This window comes from Nomascus leucogenys, chromosome 6, assembly GCF_006542625.1.
Source record: "Nomascus leucogenys isolate Asia chromosome 6, Asia_NLE_v1, whole genome shotgun sequence".
Lineage (NCBI taxonomy): Eukaryota > Metazoa > Chordata > Mammalia > Primates > Hylobatidae > Nomascus > Nomascus leucogenys.
Genome location: NC_044386.1, coordinates 40,535,185 through 40,556,608, shown reverse-complemented (window position 1 = coordinate 40,556,608; position 21,424 = coordinate 40,535,185). Strand labels below are relative to the sequence as shown.

The following is a 21,424-nucleotide window of genomic DNA, read 5'->3' as shown; positions in this document are numbered from 1 at the left end:
TTTGTGGAGATGGATCAACCCAACCGTAAAGAAATCAATTTTTCCTTCCTTGTCATTACTTACATTCATCCATCCTTTATTTGGCATTAACACTGTCAGGCCTGACAAAAACAACAATTTACATATTAATAAAATCTAGAATTGTGCTGTGCAACGCAGTAGCCACTAGCCACATGTGGCTCTTGAGCCCTTGAAATGTGCCAATCCCGACTAAGATGTGCCATAAGTGTAAAATATGCACTGGATTTCAACTAGTATCTAAAAAATAGAGAAAAGATTTAATATTTTAAATCACATGTTAAAATACCATTTTGAACATAATGGATTAAGTAAATTTAATTTCACCTTTTTGTTGTTGTTGTTGTTGTTGTTTTTGAGACGGAATTTGGCTCTTGTTGCCCAGGCTGGAGTGCAATGGTATGATCTCGGCCACTGCAACCTCTGCCTCCTGCGTTCAAGTGATTCTCCCGCCTCAGCCTCCCGAATAGCTAGGATTACAGGCATGTGCCACCACGCCCGGCTAATTTTGTATTTTTAGTAGAGACGGGGCTTCTCCATGTTGGTCAGGCTGGTCTCGAACTCGCGACCTCAGGTGATCCGCCCGCGTAGGTCTCCCAAAGTGCTGGGATTACAGGCGTGAGCCACCGCGCCTGGCCTCACTTGTTTCTTTTCACTCATTTAATGTGGCTTCTCGAAAATGTAAAATTACATAAGTGGTTTGCATTTGTGGCTCGCATTATATTTTCATTGGACAGCACTGACACAAGATGAAAAAGAGGGGAGAGTTACATTGAAAGGTAGCACATTTTCTTGAAATTTCTGGAGGGGAAGGTTAAAGGGAAGAGAACGAAGCTTGTTAAACGTAGGTGTGACCTACTGTGGTAAACACCTAGTGTGAATTAAAAAGGGGGGACACATACTTTGATTCCGTTTCTACTCCCTTCCCCCGATGCTAACGGAGCAGGTGGCAGTCTCCCAGGGACCACTCCTCAGCAGTCCGCGGGGCTCGGCCGGAGCCGTCATTGAACACACCTGTGCGCCAGCGACCCCTGGCGCAGGGTCCACGCCCCCTCCCCCCGTGTTTTTATTTTCCGGGCGTCAACTGTCGGTGTCGCACGTCTCTCCTGAGAACTACCGAGTAGGTCGGGCCTGCCTGTGGTAAGCGTCCCCCTCACCCCTGATCCCCCCAGCGTGGCCCCGGGAACCGAGATGCCCCTGCCCGAGAGCCTGGCTGCGGGCCGGCAGGTGGCCGAGACGCCACTCGGCGGGCGGCCTGCTGGGCCCGGCGGCCGGCCAGCCGCGAACTGGAGGAGCCTAGCGGGCGCGTCCCGGGCCTCCGGGCCGCAGGGGGCCGCTGTGACCCGCCTGCGCCCCTGCCGCGCCGAAGGCGGGGAGCCGGGTTTTGGGGGAGAATTGGAAAGCCGAGGGTAGCCGAGGGGGGCGGGCGCTCTGGAGCGGCGGGTGCTCGTGCTACCGTCCGCTCCGCCAGAGGCACCGAGCAGCCGAGCCGGGGCCCTGCCGCCCTCCTCCTCCATGAGGCCCGAGTGAGGCGCGGCGGCTATAGCCGACCCGCGGCGCCTTCCCCCCGCGTCCTATCGCGAGCGCAGCGGCAGCGGCCCCTGGAGGAGGAGGCGGAGGAGGAGGAGCATGTCGGACGGTTTCGATCGGGCCCCAGGTGCTGGTCGGGGCCGGAGCCGGGGCCTGGGCCGCGGAGGGGGCGGGCCTGAGGGCGGCGGTTTCCCGAACGGAGCGGGGCCTGCTGAGCGGGCGCGGCACCAGCCGCCGCAACCCAAAGCCCCGGGCTTCCTGCAGCCACCGCCGCTGCGCCAGCCCAGGACGACCCCGCCGCCAGGGGCCCAGTGCGAGGTCCCCGCCAGCCCCCAGCGGCCTTCCCGGCCCGGGGCGCTCCCAGGTACGGAGCAGCTCTAAGGGCCCCAGTCCTCCTTGGCGAACGCTTCCCCACGGCCCTCCACGCGTGCCGAGGCCCGACGCGCTGTCTGCGGTCCCCACCCCCGGTTCCCCGAAAGCATTCCCCGAGAGGGCCGCGTGACTGGGTAGGGACGGGCCCAGAACCGGGTTTGGAAGGTGTCTGCTGGAATCCTTTGTGCGCCTGGCTGGGGGAGGGGCCGGGTGCGCGGTCTCGGAGTTCGCGGTCCCGGGAAGAAGTAAAAATCGCCTCCGCTCAGCAGCCCTCTAAAGCGAGACCCTAGCGAGTAACCACCTCTTTTCCAGCGACCCGTTTAAAACGACAGAGAGGAAAACAGCTCGCAAGCACTCATTTGAGAGGCAGGTATGCCCATAAATGAGTCACATCAAGTCTATTGTTCCTTTTTGTAGGCTGTACACATCCCAGCGATAAGCATAAATTTCATGATGGTTCCTATTTAACTCTTAAAAACAGACGCTTTTCAGATAGTTTTTCAGTATATAGCAAGTTGTTGTACAAAGGAAAGAATGCATCTGACGCCCCGTTTTTTTTTTTCTTTCGCAGAGCAAACGAGGTCCCTGAGAGCTCCACCTAGTTCACAGGATAAAATCCCACAGCAGAACTCGGAGTCAGCAATGGCTAAGCCCCAGGTGGTTGTAGCTCCTGTATTAATGTCTAAGCTATCTGTGAATGCCCCTGAATTTTACCCTTCAGGTTATTCTTCCAATTACACAGTAAGTACACCCTTTTTTCTACAACTCTGGGTTAATTTACTGGAATAATGTGGTTATTACTTTGTTAATCAGAGTATGTTTGTGCTTTCTGTACTACACGTAAAAAAATTTTTTTATTGTGAATGTTTTGAATTATTGAACTCAGAAGGAAACAAAGCTGATTCAGAAATATATTTTGTAATTATATTCAAGGTATTAGAATGTAAGCTTGAGATACACACCTGTGTTCTTGTTTCTAGTGATTATTCCATTACGTTAAAATAGACATAGTTTTGATCCTAATTGTATGCAGAAGTGTCTTACGGGGTTGCGATAAAGTATTTACATAGGTATAAAGAACGTTTAAACTTTCAGTTTTTCTTTGTCACTTATATAACAACTTTAAAAAATAGTCACTTCTCTTAAATAGCCGTACAAAGCACAGTTGGAATATGTAGAAAGGAATTTGTTGTACTGGATAAACCCAGATGAGTAAATGCATAGGGATTAATTGTAGAGAAGTGGGAGGGAATCATTGGAGAAATGATTGATGATACTTTAGCTTAAGTCCTGTCTTTCCTATCTTCTTAGTTTTATGGAAGTATAGCAGAGAATAGTGTAGTTAAGTGTTAGCTCAGTCTCATAAAGTGAACACTCAACTAACCAGCATCCCAGTCAGGAAATAGAACATTATCAACATCCCAAAAACCCACTCTGTCTCCTTCCAGCTGTTCCTGATGTCCAAGTATAACCACTGTTTTGACGTCATAGGATAGTTTTGCCTGTGTTCAAAGTTTATATAAATGAAGTCATATAGAATATATTCTTTCTCACTTTCAATATCAAGATTACTCCATGTTGTAGCATATAATTGGAGGTGACTTATTTTTATAACATTCCATTGCATGAATATATCCTATTTGTCTGTTGATGAATGTTGGTAGCTTTCACTGTTGGGTTATTATGAATAGGGCACATTTTGTGTCTTGCTGGCTGTATACCTTTATTTCTGTTTGATATATACCAAGGAATGGAGTTGGTGGGACTTAGGGTAGCCAGCTTTAGCAGAGACTGCCAAGTAGTTTTCCAGAGATTGTTCCACTGTACATTCTGAGTAGGGTATGATTTCCAGTTACTCTACTTCCTGGTCAGCACTTGGTATTTTCTGTTTAACCATTCTGGTGGGCATATAGTATCTAGTTGTGGTTTTAATTCATATTTCCTTTATAACTGATAATGACACACCTTTTTTATTACCTCTTTTTGGCTCTCCTTCCATATTTGACAGTAAAAGTATGGAAAAGCTGTGTTCCATGTTTTAGATACTCCATGATTCTTAAACGCTGTATAGGCAAAAGCTTTAGGATTGGAAAGAAAAAGATATAGGCATAGCAGGAAAAGCAATTGATATGGGGTGAAAAAGGCCATCTATCGTGTAAGGTAGAAATGAGAGCATCTTCAGTTCTTGCCAGAAAATTGTATTTAGCTCACAGAGGAAAAGAACCATTAGAGCACTGTAAAAGGTTGAATAAACTCTTAAGGATGCTTGTTCTAGCAGCCACAAGCAGGTTCCCATTTATTTTCTTCCCTATTGACTTGGGCTGTTTTATGATGGAGGGATACAGGGTGTGTTTGTGTGTGTAATAATCGTGTATCAACTATTTTTACGTGGTTCAAGTGACTTTGGGGCTGTAGAGCAGTATATAAAGTCATGTTAGTCCACTTTGAGCCACTGCAGCTTTTAGGCATTCCCTGCCATCCGCTAATAGATGAGCACCTCCTGTGCTCAATTTACCAAAACAGATTGCAGCCTGGCACCTGGAAACCTGTGTGGCCTGCAGGTGTCTTCTCTAGCCCTGAATGGGTTTGTTTTTTGTTTAAGTTGTTTTAATTAATTAACCAATACCTAAATTAGATATTAGAAACTTGAATGTTCTAGTTTGTCATAAAATCTGGCCTTAGTGGACTGGCATTTTGATACGGCAAAAATTGGTTGGAGCTGAGTAGAGGCATTCTCTTTAGATGGAGTCTGTGAGCTCTATAATTTGCTTTCTGGCTTATTTCATTCATTTGTAATCTACCTGAATTCTACAGGCATTCAGGCTTACTACCCCTGTTCTGGTATATTCTCTAGCCTTACTAGTTTACCCTAATCTTTACCCATAGTTAAGGCTAAGAGAGTTTTTCTCAATCCAGTTAGTCACAGAACAGCAGGATCCTTTTTTCCCCCTGACTCTTAGGATAAGCTCTTGTTGCAAAGGAAACGTTTCCTTTTAGTAGCCATAATCCAAAGTTAGCTACATTCACTCATTCAACAAATAGTCAAGTACTTATCATGAGTCAAGCACCGGTGATACAGCAACAAACAAAATGGACAGAAATTCCTGTCTTCATGGAGTCTCTATTCTAGTAGTCTCCTGGCTCAGTTTCCAGACATTTATTGAGTCTGCTTTTGTTCTACACATGAAAATCTATTTCCTGGTATCCTTTTTCTAACAGCCTTTATGGTAGTCCTCTGCTGTGCTTTCTTAACTCTTTCAAGGCACCAAGCCCTTTTATCTTCAGTTCTTCCTCTAATCCTGCTGCTAGAATTTCCTACTTTGCATGCCTTCTTACCAGTGAGTTGCTATGTCCATTTATTCCTGGCCATTGTTTCTTCTCAGACAAACCATTTTGCCTTGAATATTTCATCACAGTTCACTTACCAGAGCCAAAAATTTAACACAGGAATTCATAAAGCATTGATTAAGAGACAGAAGTCCCCTTCCTCCCCTGCAAAACAACAAGCTTTTTTTCTAAGAGAATCCCTCTTCAAGTTACTTTCCAGTTTTTCTTCTGCCTTGCAGTAGTATCATTCTCCAATAGGTAAAATCATTCACTGTCTCTCACTGTTCAAACCTCTGCAGTCTGATCTCCCTAATTGTATTGATACTATTTTTGTGACTGATGTTCTTCCAATCTTTAAATTTATCTTCCTAAATCTCATTTTAAAACTTTGAGCACTGTAGGATCTATTCAGTTTATAAATCCTCATGTGCCAGGTCCTGTGCTAGGTGCAAAGGTACCTTTTTAGTCTATCAGAAGCTCCTTCTCATTTTTATAAGAACTAAGTATTTAAGGTACTAATTTTGTTCTTTTTTCTCTCTGAGCATAATCTCCTTCTCCCAAGACTCTGCAATGATTATTCTTCTCCAGATTTCAACCTATGAATTTATTCTGTAGCATTTGTTGTTATGAGCACCTCTTCTCCCCTACCTCTTTGGCTTCTGTGGCAGTACTTTCTTTATCCTCCCAACTTGCAGATCATTCCTTTTCTCCTCAGATGACAGTTGGTGACGTTCTGTCTTCCATTTTATTACCTCCTTTGCTAATCCCGCCTATTCCCTAGAATCTGTCACTTATTTATGTGCTAATAACCCTGACATCTAGTCATTCCTTTGAACTCTAGTGAACTCTTGGCATACATTTTCATTTATTTGACCACTTCTTGAAGACCTCACATTCAAATGCAAGTATAAAATCTATACACAGTGTAAGAATTATTTATCTCATGTGAATCTCTTCTTTCTGACTAGCTGCTTACACTAAGAACTTGGTGGCGTATTGACTCACCTCTCCTGCACACCCTTGCCTTAATTCAATCCAGCTAGCTAAAGTAGTCTTGACTGTATTCACTCTGTAGTGTCTGATCAGTTTTCTTTTATTCCCACTGTTCTGTAATAGGTTCTCATCTCTTGACAATGTAGAAATAGAGTACCTACCATGAAAAAGTACATTTTCTAATTTATATCTCTCCCAATCTCCCATAGAATTCTAAGAAAAATAAAACTTGAAAATATCCCTGTTTGAAAGCCATTTGACTCCACATTGAAGACTGAAGAAATTTGTGGCTTTAAAAAATCTGGTGCTAGAGAAGTAATGCAGGCTTTGATTCAAACACGTTGGAGTGCCTGTCTGTTCCAAATACTCTATGCCTCCTTTTTTGCTTAAAATGGCAGGCTCTGGATCCTCTGTTCTGCTATATTCAGAGCAGTTCTACTTTCTTCTTTTACTGATCAGATTTTACATTTTCTTAAAAGAGAGTTCTGTTGACTTTAAAAAAAAAAAAAAAAAAAGGATTGCAAATCAGGGCTCTAAGCAGCATTTTTGCCACAAAGAGTGACAGTTGGTGGAAACAGGAAATTAGTACTTTCAGCTGGGACCCGTACCTTTGCCTTTCTGCTGTTGCTTGTCATTAATAGTGGTAGGATACTACAAGTCTGTAAAACTAGCAACTGTATAACAAAAACTTAAGACTAGTTTTTAGTTATAAAATTCATACATGTATGTAGTTAACATTAAGTATATGAATGTGTACAATTATGCCTAACTGCTTTCACAATTTTATAATGTGAGTATTTATAATGGGAACATTTTCTCACTCTAGAGGTAAGTACTGTTGCCTGTTGTTTTCTTAAATGGCTATATGATATTCCATTATACAGATATATGATAATGTATTTAACCAATTCCTTGTTAATGGATTTTTTGGCAATGAACATCTTTGTACATAAAGTCAGAATTGGGTTTTAAGCTTTTGTCATTTATTTTGAGTTTCACATAGAGGTTAAAAGTATAGGCTTTGTTCTGCGCTCAGTTCTTCTAACCAGTTTTGTGACCATGCACAGTCACTTAAGTTGGTGCATGGTCCTTCCTTGTTCAAACCCTCTTTCCCCCATCCTGTTTTTCCTACTCCCTTAAGAGTCAGTTTCCTTAATTTGGCCCCCAAAGCCCTCCAAGATCTCCTTATCTGCCTCATTGACCTCATTAGTTACCACCCATCCTCAGTTTCTGTATTCTAGTTATTGTCTTTCTCAAAGTTATTAGGCCTCCTTGGGGCCTGTGTGCTTCTTGTGCCCATAGAAAGACAGAGAATATCTTTCCTTAGATATTTGTATGGCTAGATTTTTTTTTTTTTTTTTTTTTTTTTTTTTTTTTTTTTTTAGTTTATATATTAACTCTAAGAATCTTTATTTGACTTTTTGCTTTTTTTTTTTTTTTTTTTTGTAGTATATTCCAACTTCTGAATGTGTCTTCCATCATGGGGTATGAGCTCCATGAGAGGAGAGCCCTGTCTGTTTTATTCATGGCAGATATTCATGTCATGGCAGTATCCCATCCCCTAAGACAGTCTTTGGCACTTAGTAAAGGAACAACTGGACAATTGGCAATGTTGGTCTTTCTCCTAAGACTGTGTCCTGGGCCAGGTGCAGTGGCCTGTAATCCCAGCACTTTGGGAGGCCAAGGTGGGGGAATCACCTGAAGTCAGGAGTTCGAGACCAGCCTGGCCAACGTGGTGAAATCCTGTCTCTACTAAAAATACAAAAATTAACCGGGCATGGTGGCGCATGCCTGTAATCCCAGCTACTTGAGAGGCTGAGGTACAAGATTAGCTTGAACCCGGGAGGCTGAGGTTGCGTTGAGCCAAGATTGCACCACTGCACTCCAGCCTGGGCGACAGAACAAGACTGTCTCAAAAAAAAAAAAAAAAAAAAGACTCTTTCTCCAACATGGAGCATTTATAAGGGTGTTTTGACCATGTATGACTTTTTTTCTTCTATGCACTCACTGACTTTAGAACTTAACCCCTTCACAAAATGCTTCTGTTTTGTAGTCATAACTTTTTTATGTGGCTTTTCATTTGACTCTGGAGAAGGTTAAATTTCATCAAACAATATAGTTATTATTAGATTTTAACTGTTTGGTAAACTTCAAAGCGCTTCGGGTGGTATTCCAGGCATTGAGATGTGAAAGTTGCTGCTCAAGTCTATTATCTTTTGTAAAACTCGCCCACTCAGCCTCCTGCCATTAGTGAAAAGTTGGAAACTGCCAAAGGTGACAGTGGTGGAAACAACATTAGCTGGAAACTACTGCTGCTATCAAGGTTTTGTTAGCAGCCTGGATGTAGCAGCCAAAAGGCCTCCTTCCATTTACACCATGATGAAATTTTAGTTACTCGAGCAGCTTTATGCATTTCTTTGCCCTTGGGGATTAACAGATGATAAACCTTATTAGGTTTTTGGTGGTTTTTTTTCCCCCAATAAAAAAGTTGTCAACATTTGCAGAAATACAGAGAATGGTATAATGGATCCTCATGGCCTCAACAGTAAGCTACATGTGGCCGTTGTTGTTTTTATATCCCTAGTCCATACTTCCCCTCCCACTTTGAAGCAAATCCTAGATCTTATTTCATTCGTAAGTAGATCAGATTCTTAATTTTTATATTGGCATTGTACTGAAATATTGGTTTAAACTTTATTCCTCGGCCGTCTTAGAAATTGATCCAGAATGGGAAGACAATTGCCTATTCGGCTAAACAGAACCTTTCTGCTGTTAATTATAACACTTCAGCTTTTAGGCAAGGAAGAAAAATAGCTCAATTGACAATTTTATTGATGAACATAAATTTTTATCATGTGAAGGATCTTTAAAAGCATTTGTGCTAAAGACATACCACCTTGTGTGTTTTAGCCAGTTGCATAGATTAAAATTTTTTTTTTCATTTTTGATCCGTAGGAATCCTATGAGGATGGTTGTGAGGATTATCCTACTCTATCAGAATATGTTCAGGATTTTTTGAATCATCTTACAGAGCAGCCTGGCAGTTTTGAAACTGAAATTGAACAGTTTGCGGAGACCCTGAATGGTTGCGTTACAACAGATGATGCTTTGCAAGAACTTGTGGAACTCATCTATCAACAGGTATGTTGGCCTATAGTATGGAATGACCTTCAGATAGCTTCCTTGAAGCCCAAGGATAGTGGCTACTCCTTGAAGGAGACCAGATTTATGATCACCTCCCTCTACACTTAACTCTTTATAGTTTCTGGGAGGTCTAAGTCTGTCTTGTATAAAACTCCTATAGTTAGGGATCCAAGGGTAGAGCCAAACAGGATTGCAAGTTCACCTGTGTAGTCAAGGTTCAATATAGGCAATATTCACCTGTTTAGCCAAAGCTCTATACAGGCAGTATAGTATAGAAGGTGATACGGGCACTGAAAAGGAAGGCTACATAAGTGCCACCCCCAACCCAAACCCTGCCCCTTGTTTTGCAGGCTCTGAAATTAGCAGTACCAGAAAAGACTGCAATTCTTTTTCCCTATGTGTTAAATTGAATAGTAGTATTAGAGTAGGGGAGGAAAAAAGAGAATTTGCTTGCCTCGTAAATAGGTCTTTAAAAAAAGAAAGCCAAACCATAAAACGTCTCTCTTGAGTCTTAACATTTCTACTTGTCTTTGCTTTCTTTTAAAATTTAAGGATTTCATCTTAATTCCTTGAAAGTCTAATTTAGTCAGTTGAAATTGTTTCATTATACAAGCATTTAGTTTTTATCCCAGCATATTGGTCATTAACATATTAACGCTTTTTTTTTTTTTTTTTTTTGATACGGAGTCTTGCCCTGTCTCCCAGGCTGGAGTGCAGTGGCGCAGTCTCAGCTCCCTGCAACCTCCACGTCCCGGGTTCAAGCGATTCTCCTGCCTCAGTCTCCTAGGTAGCTGAGATTACAGGTGTGCACCACCATGCCCAACTAATTTTTGTATTTTTGATAGAGACAGGGTTCCACCGTGTTGACCAGGCTGGTCTCGAACTCCTGACCTCAAGTGATCTGCTTGCCTTGGTCTCCCAAAATGCTGGGATTACAGACATGAGCTGCTACACCTGGCCTCATTAATGCTATTTTAAAAGTGAAAAATACAGTAGGCAACACTGGCTTAACACAAAATTTCTTAGTCACTGTGAGACTGGTCAAAAAAAATGGGCCATGATCAGAAATGTAAACTTTAGGTTCTTTAAGTCACTGTTACAAGAGCAACTCAAATTTGGAATATATGGAAGGGAGATTATAATGCAAATTAATGATTATTTTCTATCCTAATGTTTCATTTGGCTGCTTTTCCAAGTTATTCTGGATGGTTACTGGACCCCAAGATTAACTAGCCAACTGTCAGGTTTGAGGAAGTACCTGAGATGTTAGGAAGATAGAACTGTCCTCATTTTTGCTTTCTGCCGATAAATGAATTGAAGAGGAATATGAGATAAGAAAATGAAACATATATTTATTTCTTATGACCTTTCTGGCTTCCTCCACTATCTAGTTTCAGTTATTCAGTAGGCTGCATAATTAGTACTTATTCAGGGCTGGACAAAGGGTCGGTAACCTGATAAGCTTCAACTATTTCTCTGATTGTCAAATATGTAGTCAGTATATTTAATGTTTTAATATTCTATGATCAGTGGTGCATAGGTTTATCAAAGCTGCTAAGTTTCATTGAGGTAATTTATGGAAATTTACTCATAGCAACTAACAAACGAAGAAGTATTATCAAAGATGACAGATTAGGCTGAGCACGGTGGCTCATGTCTGTAATCCCAGCACTTTGGGAGGCCGAGGCGGGTGGATCACCTGAGCTCAGGAGTTCAAGACCAGCCTGACCAACATGGAGAAACCCTGTCTCTACTAAAAAAAAATACAAAATTAGCTGGGCTTGGTGGTGCATGCTTGTGATCCCAGCTACTTGGGAGGCTGAGGCAGGAGAATCGCTTGAACCCGGGAGGCAGAGGTTGCAGTGAGCCAAGATTGCGCCATTGCACTCCAGCTTGGGCAACAAGAGTGAAACTCCGAATCAAAAAAAAAAATGACAGATTAAATACACATTCAACTTTGATATCTCCCAAACACCACTAAAATGACACTATGGGGATTTTTCAAAGGCGGAAGCTCATAGGGACAAAGAAGAGGAAAAGAAAAGCACTAGTTTTGAAGACTAGAAAGCAGATGGGTGAGTGGTACCTGACTTGGCAGATCTAAAGTTGAATTCCAGGCCAGTGGTGGTAAAGCTGAGAATCACCATGACTTGCAGTGCAAAACCTAAAAGGTTCTAGAATAAGGATGGAATGAGGCTAAAAGGATTGCTTGAGAATCTAAAAAGTTAGACCATCCAGATCTTTTTACACTGACCAGCCAGTTTGAAATTTTGTTGTAACCCTTCTTATGAAATTAACAAAGGAGGTACTCTGTCAAAAAGAGGAATTATGCCACGGATGAAAACATGGGAACCAGGAAAAGGAACTCTACAGGAGAGACTAAGTGAACTGTCCAGATGATGGTTCAAAGGAGATCTCCAGACAATAGCAGCGTGCATAGTAGGTCTGAAGCAGTCAGGCTTCACTGGACTAGGTCAGAAGGCTCCAGGAAAGATGTCCGTAGTAAGATCAGCACACGTGCTGTAAGGTATGAGAAGAAATTTACAGAGTAGTGAGTTTAGGGATAAATCAATGAGAAGAATATAAAAATGTAGGAAAAACTGCATCTAGGGAAAACAGAGTTGTGCAAAAAAAGGTAAAAGCAGTGTAATACATGGTTCAGCTATAAATGAAAACACAGCAAATGAATAAAATCATAACCATACTGTGATAGTAGGAAATAGTAGAGTGGGGTGAAATTAAGCAGGGTGAAAGCTAAAAGCTCATCTTCCATGATGGGAAACTATAAGTTGAGTATCCCTTATCTGAAATGCTTGAGATTTCAAGCATTTCAGATGTTGGATTTTTTCAGATTTCGCATATACAGTATATAATGAGACACCTCAGGGAGGGTACCTAAGTATATTACAGCTGAAGGGGGCTGACAGGATCCTTTTTCCTTTGGGGATGCTGAATAAATTATGTGTTGTACACCTGTGTTTTGACTGACTTGTCACATGAGGTCAGGTGTGGAATTTTCCACTTTTGACATTATGTGGACACTCACATTTTCTGGTTTTGGAGGATATTAGATTTTTAGACAGGGATGCTCAAGTTGCAGTAAGAAATAACATCTAAACTGAAAAATTACGTAGTGCGGAGATATGGGGGTTAAAACATTTTTAGCTGAAGAAGTCAAAAGTGGTCTTTGGGAGTAAAACCGGGGTGTAAGTAGGGAAGTAGGAAACTGTTGAATGACAAGCCTTATAGAACTTGTCTTTAAATCATGTTATAACATTAAAAAGAAGCTAAAGGAAAACATGCAATGCCAATAATAGGAAAAGCGTAAGTATGAACCAAGTCTTGGGTACCAGCTAAACCTACATGATGTCAGGAGAAATCACTCTTTCTCCCTTAATGTGACATGTACTGGCCCCATTTGAGCAAGGAAATAATTAGAAATAAAAGTTAGTAAGTAGACCCAACATAGGGTCAGAGGGGTAGCAGGACATTTGTTAGATCCAGATTCTATGTTCGATTACATTTGTGACTAAGTCCCTTAACTTTTTTTTTTTTTTAAAGATGGCTTTGTTTTGTCACCCAGACTAGAGTGCAGTGGCATGACCACAGCTCACTGCAGCCTTGAACTCCTGCACTCAAGTGATCCTTCCATCTCAGCCTGCAGAGTAGCTGGGACTACAGTGCATGCTACCGTGCCCAGCTAATTCTTAAATTTTTTTATAGAGATGGTGGTCACACTGTGTTGACTAGGCTGGTCTTGAACTCATGGCCTCAAGCATTCCTCTGGCCTTGGCCTTCCAGAGTACTAGGATTACAGGCATGAGCTACTGTGCCCGACTTCTTAACCTTTTAATGTGTGTTTTCTTACCTTATATTAGATGATAAACTATGTTCTCTACTATTCTTTAGAAATTGCAATTAAAGTTAAACTTGCTGAACACTGCTTCGGTTATATCAACAATCTTTGATGTGTAGTGTTTTATTACTGTCTTTTTTTTTTTTCTTTTTTTAAGTAGCTTAGCTGTTTTCATTTCCCCTTTACCCAATCATTCTTGGAGTTTTTAAGTGTTAGTTGCTTGTGCCAGTTACCATTAATCACCTCTTTAAAGTCTAACTGAAGCTCAAGGAGGTTTACCGATGTCCAAAGTCATGAAGCAGAATGCCAGGGAATCTTGTCCTGGACTGCCAAACACTAAAGTCTGTGCTTTCCTGCCCCAAGAAGCCCCACTGGTCAACAGTTTGGCAATATTCTCATTCATAATTGTCACTGTGCAGTTGAGGACATGTACAGATTTTCTGCAAAAAATGGGTTAGCATCAGGAGACATTATCTCTTCGCTTTCTGGTAGCCTCAGGTGACTGATGGGTTTTTTCTTTTTTTTTTTTTTCTTCACTTTTTTTTGTACTTATTGTGGTTCTTGCTGTAAGGTTGGGAGAGAAAGTGAACTTACTTTCCTTAAGCCTAACAATGACAAAAGACTTGTATATATGGTCAGTTTGGGGAGTCAATTTTTTCTTCTTTAGAATGTTGCTGTTAGGTATTTGCATTGATAATGATGTACCTATGTCATATGACACTTTTCTTCTTTTTAAAAGGCCACGTCTATCCCAAATTTCTCTTATATGGGAGCTCGCCTGTGTAATTACCTGTCCCATCACCTGACAATTAGCCCACAGAGTGGCAACTTCCGCCAATTGCTCCTTCAAAGGTCAGTGTAAATGTGAAATTAAAGGAAAACTACTTCTAAATATACTAGAATTTGACCATTCCTCAGACCATATGTTATAAAAAGCTGCAGGAAAGAATAGGGCAGCCCATTTTTATGTGCATTATATTTGAAGTTTATAGTTCAATATACCAGTCTTTTTTCTGTAATGGTCTATGAATTTGGTTTTGTGTTTAGAAAAGCCTTTCCTTTTCCAAGATCTTAAAAATAAACAGTTATGTAATTCTTATTACTTTGGTAGCTTTGGTTTGAATAAGGATCTAATTTTATTTAGATTAGAATAAAAGCGAATAATCCATTTTTCCTTATTGATTTGAACTGCCACTTTTATCACACTGCATTATTTAGGTTTTGATTCTGGATTTTCATTGCATTTATCACTTATTCTATTCCTTTTTATTACCATACAGTTCATACAATAGCTATTAAAAAGCTTTTTTTTTTTTTTTTTTTGAGATGGAGTCTCACTTTGTCTCCCAGGCTGGAGTGCAGTGGCACGATCTCGGCTCACTGCAACCTCTGCCTCCCAGGTTCAAGTGATTTTCCTGCCTCAGCCTACCCAGTAGCTGGCTAATTTTAGTAGAGACGAGTTTCACCATGTTGGTCAGGCTGGTCTCAAACTCCTGATCTCAGGTGATCCACCCGCCTCGGCCTCCCAAAGTGCTGGGATTACAGTCATGAGCCACCCTGTGCTGCCAAAAGCTACAATTTTAAAAAATATCTTAGGGTAATTAGTTTTTTGTTCTTTTGTGGAATTTTTTTTTTTTTTTTTTCTTCCTAGACCGAGTCTTGCTCTGTCACCCAGGCTGGAGTGCAGTGGCTCAATCTTGGCTCACTGCAACCTCTGCCTCTGAGGCTCAAGCGATTCTCGTGCCTCAGCCTCCGGAGTAGCTGGGATGACAAGTGCGTACCACCATGCCCAGCTAATTTTTGTATTTTTAGTAGAGATGGTGTTCACCATGTTGGCCAGGCTGGTCTCGAACTCCTGACCTCAAGTGATCCGCCCACCTCAGCCTCCCAAAGTGCTGGGATTACAGGCGTGAGCCACCATGCCCAGCCTGTCGAATATTCTTTGCTATGCTTGTTTCGTCCAATGAACTTTAGAATCAGTGTTTGAAATTATACAAGTCTTGTTGGTATATGTTAGATATTTTGGAGATAATTTATAAGCTAATTTAGGGAAAACTAGTTTTCTTATAATTTGATGTCTTCAATAACAAGGTTATCTTCAAGTTTATTATAGTTTGTCCATTAGTTTTTTAAGTTACTTTTAATGATTGCAAAGCATTCCATTGTGTGGTTAAACTGCAGTGGAACAGAATAAAGATTCTAGAAGTAGACCCCAGAGACCCTTGAAAATTCAAGCTGTTGATAAAAAGATAAATTGTGCTGGTAGCATAACTGGATAATCATTTGGGAAAAAAAGACAAGTTCCCGTCTCACTCTCTGTGCTAAAATACCAAATATGTCAGAGACTTATTAAAAGTGAAATGATAGGCTGGGCACGGTGGCTCATGCCTGTAATCCCAGCACTTTGGGAGGCCAAGGAGGGCGGCTCACGAGATCAGGAGATTGATGCCATCCTGGCTAACATGGTGAAACCCTGTCTTTACTAAAAATAAAAAAATAAAAAAACTAAAAAAACAAAAAAAAAAAAAAAAAGCTGGGTGTGGTGGCGGGTACCTTTAGTCCCAGCTACTTGGGAGGCTGAGGCAGGAGAATGGTGTGAACTGGGGAGGCGGGCCTTGCAGTGAGCCCAGATCGCACCACTGCACTCCAGCCTGGGTGACAGAGCGAGACTCCGTCTCAAAAAAAAAAAAAAAAAAAGTGAAATGATAAATGCTAAGTGGGAAATTGACAAGAAAACAGAAATCTTGGCATGGTAAAGCCCTTTTAAACAAGACATGATACCCACAGGCCCTAAAACAAGAGATTAATACATTTAGTTACATATTGATTGTAGCATTTTGGGGGGAAGGCATATATTTATGAAGTAAAAATCAGATAATGTATAACACATGGCAATGAGCATATTTACTTAATACGAAAAAAGGGGCTTCTTGGGAATGAGTAAGAAAAAGACTAGTATCTTTTTTTTGTTTTTGAGACAGTCTCGCTCTGTCACCCAGGCTGGAGTGCAGTGGCGCGTGATCTCGGCTCACTGCAAGCTCCGCCTCCCTGGTTCACACCATTCTCCTGCCTCAGCCTTCCGAGTAGCTGGGACTACAGGCACGCCCGCCACCAGGCTGGCTAATTTGTTGTATTTTTAGTAGAGATGGGGTTTCACCGTGTTAGCCAGGATGGTCTCGATCTCCTGACCTCGAGATCCGCCTGTCTCGGCCTCCCAAAGTGCTGGGATTACAGGCGTGGGCCACCGCACCCAGCCGACTAGTATCTTTATAAAAATACTTGGAATGGGCTGGGCACGGTGGCTCACGCCTGTAATCTCAGAACTTTGGGAGGCCGTGGCGGGCGGATCATGAGGTCAGGAGATCGACACCATCCTGGCTAACCCGGAAACCCCGTCTCTACAAAAAAATACAAAAAATTAGCGGGGCGTGGGGGCAGGCGCCTGTAGCCCAGCTACTCGGGAGGCTGAGGCAGGAGAATGGGATGAACCCAGGAGGCGGAGCTTGCAGTGAGCAGAGATTGGGCCACTGCACTCCAGCCTGGGTGACAGAGCCAGACTCCATCCCAAAAATAATAATAATAATAATAAATACTTGGAATGGCCCCCAAATAGATATAGATACAATTTGGAAAAATACAGATGTCAAAGTTATAAAAAGATATCTAACTATACTTACAATTAAAGAAACACAAATTATAGCTTCTGTAAAGATTCAGAGTGGGTACTTGTAGGCGGTAGGACGCCAGGAATGCTCACTCATATTTTTCAGTGCTTCTCACCCCCGGCTGTGCCTTAGAGTTACCTAGATACTTAAAGCCAAGATCCTGTCTGAACCCTTTGAAATTCTGTTGTAATTAGACGAGGTGGAGTTAGGACATGGTTTTTTAAAGCTTCCCAAGTGATTCTACTGTATAGCTATGATTGAGACCCACTCTTCTCATTGACTGTTACCCACCATATGTGCTTCTATGGTACTGTGATCCTGTCAAAGATAATAACGTGGAGAAATGCTAGTGAGCTAACAAGTAAAAAGCAAAGCATAATTCTGCTACCTCTTTAAAAAATATATACATACTTTGAAAAAGATGGAGCGGAAGTTACCTTCACAGCAGTTATCTCTTGTTTTTAGTAGTATTACAGGTGACTTTGTTCTTTATGCTTTTTCTGTTTTAACCTTTCCAAAATAAACATACATTGCTTTTATAATTGAAAATCTCTAGCTTAAAAAGTGACTTTTCACCTAGTCAATTATGTAGGTATTTATGTTTGCATGTACATAATCATATCCTAACATACAATCTGTCACAGCATTTTATGAAAAAAAGTTATTTCATCAACTCTTACCAACAAAGTTGTAACAGAAAGAAAAGCAGCCAACAGGTGTTTTTAAATAACTGATTTGGCATTAATTAACTGATCTCTTCCATTATTAACCAGAATGTACTATCTATAAATATCCCAACTTTTTTCTGATGAGGAATTTAATATGTACAAGATGATAACAAATATCTTACCACATTTGACTCAAACAGAAGATGTTGCTCAGTTAATATACCTCGTAAACATTGGAATTGGCCACATAAGCACAATAAGCTGTGCTGGGGTTTCGTGGTTGACAAACTGACCCAGAGTCAATTGCTGAACAAGAGGTAATTTATTTTTTCTTTGTTAAACATTTTTTACAAAGTCAACCTAAACTGGCTGCATGGAAACCATTCAGTACCCATAGCTTTTCCCTTTGTCTTTAAAAGGAAAACTGTCAAAACCAGTTTTGTGAAACAGGTTACTTTCCCAGAGTTTTCTCACCTTATCAATAAAGATTAAAAATACTTAATAACAAAATGATAAACTTTTACAGTCCATTTTAAAAATCTATTTTAGTAACAATATCTGACACTGTAATTCACTTATGAAGGCAGTGACAGGGTTATTGTGCCTAGTTTAGTTACCTTGTAGGAACTATGACTGACAATAAGCTCCAAGAAGAGGATTGCTTCTTTTTGTCATCTGTGTGAAGCAAATGGGTCAAGTAAGGGGCAAAGAGAGCAAGGAAAAATCAGTTATTTGAAGCTGTCAGTCTCATTGGAAATAGAGAACAAGTCCAGTGCTTTCTATATTGTGGTTTTAATGGGGGAATTTTTTCCTCACATTAATACTTCTCTGATACGTATAATGGAAATTATAAGAATAATGGACTTAAAAACAGTTCATTTTCAGTTGGAGGCTGTGTGTGTGTGTGTGTGTGTGTGTGTGTGTGTGTATGTATTTAAAGATCCTTTTCAAAGTTGTAGTATGAAAAAAAATTTACAGAGACAATTTGGGTAAAATCAGTGCTTTCTTAGTAAAAAAAAAAAAAAAAAAAAAAAAAACCTATAAGACAAGGTGAGGCTCTCTCTCCCCTCTTTGGGCTGCCAGTATGCTGTGAATCAGATTACACCTATATTGCTTAAACATATTATAAATTTGATAAAAATAGTTGAAAATAAAACTGTCAGTTTTTTCAAACTGGGAGACTTAGTGTGAAAAGATGGTGTATATTCTAGCCTCTTCAATAGTCAGGAACAGTTTCTTTATTGTAGAAAGAGCAGTGGGACATTGTCCTTGCCTCTTGCTGTGGACAGCCAAACTGACAAATTCTTATCTTGTTTGACTGTTTAAAAAGCAAAGCAATGTGAGATTATAAAAGATATGTCTTTAATTAGATGTCGGACTGAATATGAAGTCAAAGATCAAGCTGCAAAAGGGGATGAAGTTACTCGAAAACGATTTCATGCATTTGTACTCTTTCTGGGAGAACTTTATCTTAACCTGGAGGTGAGAAGTTTTTCTTTTGTTAAGTACTAACAAGGCCTGAGAACGTAAGTTGATCTCAATGAGGAATTTGTGTTCACATTGTACTTTTACAACATTAAGAGTGAAATGAAAGAGAGAGGAAAGAAAACATGTTTCGGCACCTGCTAGTGTCTGTGGTTTACTGGACCATCTGTCCATAACATTTGCTCATGGGCAGAATGTTAGGAAATAATTACTGAGGTAAAAATCTGCGTACTTTTAGGAAGCTGTGGTTTACATGCAAATTTAAGTTCTTGAGATATCAACAGTGATACCTTTTTGAGTTCTTGCATCTTATATATTAATACATTTAGTATGTTGACTTTCAGATGGTGGCTCAAAGCAGTTTACTCTGCAGAACTCTGAGTGAAAAGAGAAACTAGAGTCTCTAGGCTTTTCACTCTAATTCACCCAAATTATTGTTTAATTAAAAAAAATATTTTTAAAAATATTTTTTTAATTGACAAAAATTGTATCTTTATGGTACACAACACTGATATATGTATACATCGTAGAATGGCTAAATCAAGCTATTTAACATATGCATTACTTGACATACTTTTTTGTGTTAAGAACACTTAAAATTTTTAGCAGTTTTCATGTATACAATATATTGTTAACTATAGTCATCATGATGTACAAGAGATCTCTTGAACTTATTCCCCCTAAATGAAATTCTGTGTCCTTTGACCAACATCTCCCCAATCCCCCAACCCCTAAGAATAGTTCTTTTTTGTCCTATTTTATATATTAATCTTCCACATAAAAATGCATTTGTACAAAGTCTACAGCTAAACGTATTTATAAATTTGGGTGGTGTACTTAAGTATATGCTTGTTAGTAGGCAATAGAAGTGCTGGATTCAACACAGCAATATTACTGTGTAATGGATTTGCTTGAATTTTTTTTTTTTTTTTTTTTTTTTTTTGGTGGGGACAGAGTCTCGCTCTGTCACCCAGGCTGGAGTGCAGTGACGTGATATCGGCTCACTACAACCTCCGCCTCCTGGGTTCAAGTGATTCTCCTGCTTCAGCCTTCTGAGCAGCTGGGATTACAGGCACGTACCACTGCGCCTGGCTAATGTTTATATTTTTAGTAGAGACGGGGTTTCACCATGTTGGCCAGGCTGGTCTCAAACTCCTGACCTCAGGTGCTGCTCGCCTCAGCCTCCCAGAGTGCTGGGATTACAGGCATGAGCCACCATGCCCAGCCTCTGCTTGATTTTTTAAATTAGTGAATATCAGATATAAGCTTATACCTTCTTATACCCTGATTTGAGAACTTAAGATCATAAATGCCATAATATCAGAAACATCATAAGACAATGTGAATCTATCAAATGTGCATCTCAGTCATTGTATCTAAAAGGTCTGTGTCCAGTCCAGAGCCTAACTTACTATGCCTTTTTACCACAGGTAGACTTAGTTTTTTGAAAATCTTATGCCATGTTCTTTTTCAGTCTAATTTTTGTTTAAGCCAAAATATGGACAGCAATCTAAAATAGGAATACTGTTGAGCATTTTCTGTATGGAGATAATGATGCTAGGTCTATGGGGGATGTAAAGACACAGCTTAGTTCCTGCACCTAAAATTCTTCTACACAGTGATATAAGATACATATACCACTCTGATGCAAAATAGAATATTTTAAAATATTTTAAAAGCAGAATAAAATGCTGTGTGTTCAAAAAAAAGTGGTAGTTGAACAAACTAGAGAAAGCTTTATGAAGCAGTAACATCAAAGTGGGCTTAAATTATGCTGACTCTGATATTAAATTTTACCTATAGCTTACCAGTTTTATTAGAGGTCTTAGTTACATATAAAGTAATTCTAACTAATTCTGTGAAGATATCAGAGTGTGTTCCTGTGACTTTTGTGATTTAGCTAAAATGCTTATTTTGCCAACACCTTGTTAGTTCATTTATGTATCTGTATTATATTTTGACATCATTCCTTTTGTTCTTTTTTTTGGTCCCTAAAGATCAAGGGAACAAATGGACAGGTTACAAGAGCAGATATTCTTCAGGTTGGTCTTCGAGAATTGCTGAATGCCCTGTTTTCTAATCCTATGGATGACAATTTAATTTGTGCAGTAAAATTGTTGAAGGTAGGTTTTTTTTAATTTAACTAATTTACCTATTTACTTATGATTTAGAGGAAGGTCAGTCTGTATAGTATACAGATGAATTCAAGATTAAGTTATTACTTTAAGGTAAATATTGACATTTTACTTTTTTCTCGAATATTTTGGAAAAGCAAGATATACTTATTGTTTAATATATGAAGCAAGTTCAGAAGTGAAAAATGGAAGTCCTTTACGCCATTTCCATTTGCAAATTCTGTCTTCTTC

The 21,424-nt window shown here is 40.2% G+C and overlaps 1 protein-coding gene across 5 annotated transcripts in view; it reads left to right on the top strand.

Annotated features, from left to right (window-relative positions):
- The first annotated feature begins 769 nt into the window (after positions 1-769).
- PAIP1 (poly(A) binding protein interacting protein 1) overlaps positions 770-21,424 on the top strand; it is a 30,978-nt gene continuing 10,323 nt past the window's right edge. The window contains exons 1-6 of one of the 5 annotated variants that reach the window (XM_012507848.2): positions 770-797; positions 2,492-2,661; positions 9,196-9,381; positions 13,980-14,092; positions 18,944-19,055; positions 21,056-21,181. In XM_012507848.2, the coding sequence (XP_012363302.1) occupies positions 2,563-2,661; positions 9,196-9,381; positions 13,980-14,092; positions 18,944-19,055; positions 21,056-21,181 (636 nt within the window). In that variant the 5' untranslated portion in view covers positions 770-797; positions 2,492-2,562. The other 4 variants (XM_003277751.3, XM_030814038.1, XM_012507847.2 and 1 more) reach the window with 4 other exon arrangements.